Below are 6,761 nucleotides of genomic sequence, written 5' to 3'. Positions count from 1 at the left end.
TCATTAAAATGCGCTCCACTATTGAAGGACCTACTTCACTGACAAATATTAAAATCACATGCTTATGGACCGAACCAGACTATATATATATATATACACACACACACACATAATAATATATAATGCAACTAAACCTAACACAGAATTATTTACCAAAAAATTAAAAAAAAAAATTTTAAAAAAAAAAAAAAAAAAAAACCTAACACAAAATTGTGACCCATCCAAATTTACTTTACCAAGTGCCATATGAAATGAAAAATAATTATGTAAATGCTGCTGTATATCAAAAAGTCCACTGTTTGATGTTGTAAGTTTCCATGATCATCAAAAAGGCAACAATTTGCATATACGGGCAAGGGTTTGAATTAGAGAGAAAATTTTTAAGGGAGAAGAATTATTAGATATGGACGTCAAAGGAGTGAAGATGAGCAATCCATAGGGAAAGGGTTGTACATCATAGTGTCCATATAGTAGTGGGGATGATGAGCTGCATCCATCACAACAAACTGCAAATCCTCTGAAGGCTTCCAATGGCGTTTCCTCTGATTGATGAACCAGTTGTTTATCTGTTTCAGATCCAGTCCCGTCGACTCTGCCAGCGCTAGCTTCTGTGCTTCCTGCATATGTCAGAAATACTGTTGGAGCATCTCTACGGTATTCTTGTTTGTACATTACTTTAAAAAGCTAACCGTTTAAAAATGGTTCTTAACAGACTTTTTATATTAATTTTTTAATATTTTTTAATATAAAAAGTAAGTTCTAGCTAATAAATACAGAAAGTCTCCACTGGTTATTTTAATTTAATGTATTAGAAATTCTTATTTCATTATTATAACATTTAAAAGACAAGTTAGATAAAAAAAAAAAAAAAAGAAATTAAAAGAACAATAAATATTTATTGATAAAAGAAAAATAAATAATGTAGATAAAAAGAGGATTTTTTAAAAATTTAACTTTTTTAGTTTAAAAGATACTTTTTATCCTGAAAAACATACAATTTATTTTAAAGAATTCCTTAAAAATGCTGTTATCACAGTTAAAATTATAATTTGCAGTGAGTTCTAATATGGTGGGGACATATATATATATATATATATATATTTCCATCGTACATGGGAAACCATGTTGGTATAGCAATGTCCAAAATCACAACTCAATTAATTATTCAAAAATACAAAAATGCAGTTAGTTTAGAGATAATGTAATGTAATATATATATATATATAAATTTTATAGTGCAGACTTTCACATGTTTTTATTTTATTGTGCGGACGTCCATAAAAATAGTAGTTTTTGAAAAAATCGTAATCGTGTAAATGTCTAAATCAAATAAAAACCCTATATATATATATATATATATATATATATATGCATATTAGTCCAATCAGACGTGGATGTCCACAACTTAATGAATGTCCCACCGCATCTAGTGGAACCATATAACAAAAATATACATCCCACAAGTGGTGGGATGTGAATCTACAAGTTAATAGCTTATGGATGTCCACACCTGGTAATTATTTTCTCTATCTATATATATATATATATATATAGGGTAGTTCCATGGTGCGATCCGTCTATATGTGGATCCACACCAAAACTGACGTTTTTAAGAAAAAATGTCGATTTTGTGCAAATTCGCATACAAACGGTCCGCATCAAAACCTTATAATATATATATATATATATATACATATAGGTTATAGATTAGTTCTTAGTATTTCTACCAGTTCTATATGTATTCATTGAAGCTTACCGATGGATAAGGCCACTTGTAGTGTCTGCTCCACCAGTCTAGCAACTGCTGCCGCGCTTCCTTTGGCAACTTCCCATTCTTTTTCTTCTTCAGGAATTCCTGCTTCAGACTCCCCAGATATCCACCGTATTTGCGCAGAAGCTGAACTTTCAGCTCCCGGTCTTCAGTTTGGGGATCTATGAAATTGTCATTGACAACATCAGTATCTTCTTCAGAAGATCCATTTTGTCCAGCAAGATCAGTACCATAAGCTGTTGCCGAAACAAGAAGAGTAAATTACCAAAAATATGAATACATGAACATCAATCTTCCAAAACTATCCATGCTTTCGTGAAAACCTGAATGGAGGTCCAAATTTTGTGATTTTATAGGGAGCCCTAGCTGCTTTAAGCCTACTTATATGCACATTAATTGTAATACACACACACACACACACACCACCATGGGCAGATTATACATATCATATAGCAACTTTGGAATATTCTAAAAGCACAATGTCAGACAAGCAAATTAAGCAGGTTTCTGACAATCAATTCTAAAAACAAAATCTTGGACGATACAAAAAGCGAAAACCATCATTATATATAATAACCATACGTTTTGTATATATAAAAACAAGCAAGAACTCCTTGTTAATTGATCAAAGCCAAGAAGACCAGGTTTTCTTGCGTGAAACAAAAATGCAGACGAGCATATATTTTCAAACCTCAGACGCTTCTCAACATATACTTTCAGGACATCATCTTTGGTCAGTGGCCTTAAAGTATCATTTTGAGTGAACAAAAGCTTGGGTTCCTAAAGAAATTGGCTAGATACAGTTTTACAAGACAAAAAGTACAACTTTATATTATATATAAATAATTCTTCTACAATAGGCATCTAACCTCCGATTTCATGTAATTAATTTTGGTAATAAAATTCAAGAATTATCTGTAATCGGGCAATTGGCAACTTTATCTATCATAGCAAGATTGTATATATATATATATATATATTTATTAATTATTTATGAATGCAGGTATATACGATATACAACTAGCTAGATATATTTAAGCATGCGCAGGTGTCTTCAACCAAATTGGTGGATGTCAGATAACGGTTAATGGAAAATTGGTAGAAATTAATAAGCCACAACCTGTTAAATTTGCTGTCAGATTAACATGCACAGCCTAGAAACATTAATTAGTCAAGTACCTTAACCGCTGAGACTTAAACATTAATTTTATTGATAGAGGCCATCTATATATAATTATTTTACTTCCCAAATGAAGTTCACATACAAACATCATGAACAACCCACATCCATACACAACGCATGCATGCTAAGAAAGCAGCCTAGAAAGACTAGCAAGGGGTGTTATGTATGAGTTCAGGCTTAATAAAAAATTTACAAGAATGCACATATGAAGACAGTGAGACGGTGTCCGCCTTTGTTTGCATTTTCAGGCATTAACCTTGATTTGAATACAAAATATTACCATGCAATAACCACAAGTTGACATGCAAGTACCAACCATATTTTTTTTTTTTTTTTTTTGGCTTAAACAAGTACCAAACATTTAGTTAGTTTATTAGCAATCCCATTCAAATTAAAGTACTTTAATCACATTAAAAAGTTTGAAATGATATACTAAGTAGGTAACTTATAACTAATTCACCCAAAAACAAAAAGTAATTTACAAATTGAAGACAAAGGAAGCATGAAATTTTCTGACAAATAATTAATAAAAAGAAACATGCTGATTATTACCTAGAAAAATATTTGTGCCAGTTTCAAATATAAAATACTCCTCATCAAATTTTTGTGATAAGTTATTAAATTATTATCGAGCTCAAAAGCTTAAACTATTAAAACGTGAGTTTATTACATAATTAAGGTTTATCAACATTTCCCTTTAGGTATCATGATCTGAACTTAGATTTTTAGAATTTCAAACTTTTGTATTATATTAAATTACTATTAATTTCAAAATTTTAAAGTGTTAAAATGTAAGTTTATTATGTAATATCAACATAAGTTTTCCAATTATAATTTTGAAATACGTGCTAATTAAGCTTGTAATGAAAATAAATGTTTATATTTCTTAATTAAGCTTCTAATTTTTAACCCAAAAAAGAATTAATTAAGCTTCTAATTATACAACCAATATGATAACTACCTAAATTCACCCAAAAAAAAGGTAAAAATCTGATAACTTCCTAGCTAGCTAGTTCAGGTGTACATTCTGGATATATAAACATGATAGAACAAAAGAATCCCAGAAGGAGCAATCAATAATAAAGCACATTGGGGTATGAAAAGTAGACTGACAAAATAAAACTAGGCCTATTTGATTGACGTTCAGTTCTAGACACAGACAAAGAAATATTAATTCATTAAAAAATAGAAACCAAAAAGCCACAGAGATATGTCGATCTACCGAACCATATTCAACATTGATCGGCACCTATCTAGTATCTACCAAACCAAACAGCAGAGCTAGTAAAGGTACAAACTTGTCCTACTTAAAAGATTACTTGCAGCCACTTCACTTCTCCCTATAAAGTAATTTTAAACATGAATGATTCTCCATGACATCTATATATGTATAATGTACACAAATAATTTTCTATTGGATGGTTGTACAAAAAATTGGTTATATTCAGCAAAATAAAATTATATAATATAATTTTATTCTATTGAACAATGAATAAGTTATATCAAAATATAAATAAGGACCTAATATTACTATTCAAATAATTCACAGCCAAAAACTGTTTGAAGTTACAGCTGAAGAATTTTCAAGGACCAGGCCAGCTGTAGAAGAGTTAATTAGATGAAAGAATTAATAATGAGAGATTTTTGTTAATATATATATTAGAGGTTCTATAAATCATCACCTGCAGAATCTGAAGAAGAAACTGCTAGGGCTTTGAGCTGGGATTCGATTCTTGCGAGAAAAAGCATGGCTTCTTTAAAGGGTTTTGTAAGCTCTTGTTCATACTTGGTGAGCATCTCACAGTAAGCTTCCATGAACTGGTCCAAAGCTGGATCTTCACCTATGGAAACCGTAGTACTAGTCCTTGAAACATCCATGGCTTCCGAAGAAGAAGAATTAGTAGTAGTAACACTACTACATGCCTGTTCTAACCTAGCCACCACTTCTGGAGGTGCCCCAACCTATATATTATTTAATTGTTTAATTTTTTATTTTTTTTTCATATATATAATCAATAACATGTAAAGAGATCAGATAAAGAAAACAAACTTAATAAATAAATAAAAAAAAAAGGTAGTTATATATAGAGCTATACGTATACATATAAACAGATATTCAATTAATTATTTTGAACGGAAAAAAAAAAAAGAAGTGAAAATAATCATATATTTGACTTTCATTGTTTATTAATTAATTAACTAACCCAAATTAAACATATGGGAAACGACTAAGTACCAAAAACCATAATTTTTTTTTTTTTTTTTCTAATCCTGGATAGAAATTTTTTGAACAAGAGAACCACTATATATATATATATATAATAAATAAAAAAATTGATTGTGGGTTAATAAAATTTTTCACCTTCTGACAGTTGATATAGGCCTCCAAGAGACGAGGGAAGAGAGGATGAGCCATGATCTTGGCTTTCATACAAGTGTTGCTTTCTTGAGGGATATTGATGTTCATGGCAGAAGAAACCCTTTGGCTACCTCCAGCACCACTGCAAGTATTCTGCTGGTTGTTAGAAATAGAATTATTGTTGCTGCTGTTGTTGTTGTTGTTGTTGTTGCTCAAAGGTAGATGTAGATGATGATGATGATGAAACCGTCTGTTTATTTCAGCACCAGAAAATCCACTGCTACTGTTTTCCCCAAAACCCATCATCATATTATTTCCTCCGCCCTCCATACTCCTCTCTCTCTCTCTCTCTCTCTCTCGCTAAAAAGAAAAACCCATGAACATCTTTCTTTTCACTATTCTTTCTTAATAGCGGAGAAGCAGCAGAACTACTGTGTTTGTATGTTGTTTTGTTCTTTTTGGTTTTCCTTCTCGCTAAGAGTACGCCCGGTTTTTAAGCTAAAACTTACAGTCTTTTTACAGAAAATCCTAAGAGGGTTTTTTTTATTATTATTATTTCTTTCTTTCTTTGTCTCTGTAAAAGGTAGATTCGGAGCACCCTTGGAAATAGGTACTTTTTTATTTTTTTATTTTTTTATTTTCTTTTTTGTTGTCTTGCTGTGCATAAACAGTACTAGTATTTTCTCTTTCCTTGTCTATATATCTAGAATTCTAAATAGAAAATACCCTATATGGAAGAGACAGAGAGAGAGTTTATAGAGAGTTTTTAAGATATATATGTGCTTAGGAAGGTGCACGCTGGGTTAACGTGTGCCCCTGCAAACTTCTGCTGAGAGCTTGGAGAAAGAGAGATGCATAGATAGATAGAGAGAGCCTTTTCTTTCCCAATGAAAGCTATTTTTCATCTCCTCGATTATTGCACTGCCATTTATGAAACACTAATATTGCATTTTCTGTTCAGAACTCTTTCAGTGGAAACTTGGAGATATATACAGAATATTAATAGAGAGTTGATTTGGGGAGACAAAAAAAAAAAAAAAAAAGAACAGAAAATAGGACCAAATATGGATAATGAGATAGTTATTGCAGGATTAATTGGAGAACATTTTCAAAAACGATCTAGTTAATTAAATCACTTCCTAGATCTCTATGTAGCTTTTTGTTGGTGGTGGTGATTGTCCATTGACTGTAATCCAATCCCAACCGTCCACTCTTTTGATTGATAGGAGTCCCATTCTCCACCAATCCAACTATTTAATATTCCCTCATGTTTTTACACTTTGCCTTATCTACTGAACATGCAAATTAATGTGATTACTAAATAGCAATTCCAAGTCAAATTAATAATAATCATAACAACAATAACAATAGACCTTGTTAATTTTCTTATATCCTTTTTTTTAATTTTTGGTAATAAATTTTCATATATTTGAAACGACATCGTTAGG

General features: G+C 31.0%; 1 protein-coding gene across 2 annotated transcripts; it reads right to left on the bottom strand.

The window, feature by feature from the left end:
* Nucleotides 1-247: 247 nt before the first annotated feature.
* LOC107417102 (homeobox protein SBH1) lies at nucleotides 248-6,346 on the bottom strand. Of its 2 annotated transcripts, none has more exons than XM_016025666.4 (4): nucleotides 5,317-6,346; nucleotides 4,637-4,916; nucleotides 1,757-1,932; nucleotides 248-617 (listed from the first exon to the last, which is right to left on the bottom strand). In XM_016025666.4, the coding sequence occupies exons 1-4, from the start codon at nucleotides 5,641-5,643 to the stop codon at nucleotides 411-413; spliced, it is 990 nt and encodes a 329-aa protein (XP_015881152.3). In that variant the 5' UTR covers nucleotides 5,644-6,346; the 3' UTR covers nucleotides 248-410. The 2 variants fall into 2 exon arrangements, with proteins under 2 accessions (XP_015881152.3, XP_015881151.3); XM_016025665.4 differs by having other exon boundaries at nucleotides 1,757-2,007; nucleotides 5,317-6,345.
* Nucleotides 6,347-6,761: the final 415 nt, after the last annotated feature.

The sequence above is a fragment of the Ziziphus jujuba genome, chromosome 4, assembly GCF_031755915.1.
Source record: "Ziziphus jujuba cultivar Dongzao chromosome 4, ASM3175591v1".
In the NCBI taxonomy this organism is placed as follows: Eukaryota; Viridiplantae; Streptophyta; class Magnoliopsida; order Rosales; family Rhamnaceae; genus Ziziphus; species Ziziphus jujuba.
The sequence above is the reverse complement of the archived record's forward strand: the minus strand, read 5'-3'. Positions and strand labels throughout refer to the sequence as shown.

Excerpts from the sequence above, each read along its gene's own strand:
- LOC107417102 (XM_016025665.4), bottom strand. The coding sequence starts at position 5,643 with ATGGAGGGCGGAGGAAATAATATGATGATGGGTTTTGGGGAAAACAGT. Across the intron at positions 4,917-5,316 it reads CCTATATCAACTGTCAGAAG|GTTGGGGCACCTCCAGAAGT; the intron begins GTGAAAAATTTT and ends AATAATATATAG. Across the intron at positions 618-1,756 it reads ACAAGTGGCCTTATCCATCG|GAAGCACAGAAGCTAGCGCT; the intron begins GTAAGCTTCAAT and ends TGACATATGCAG.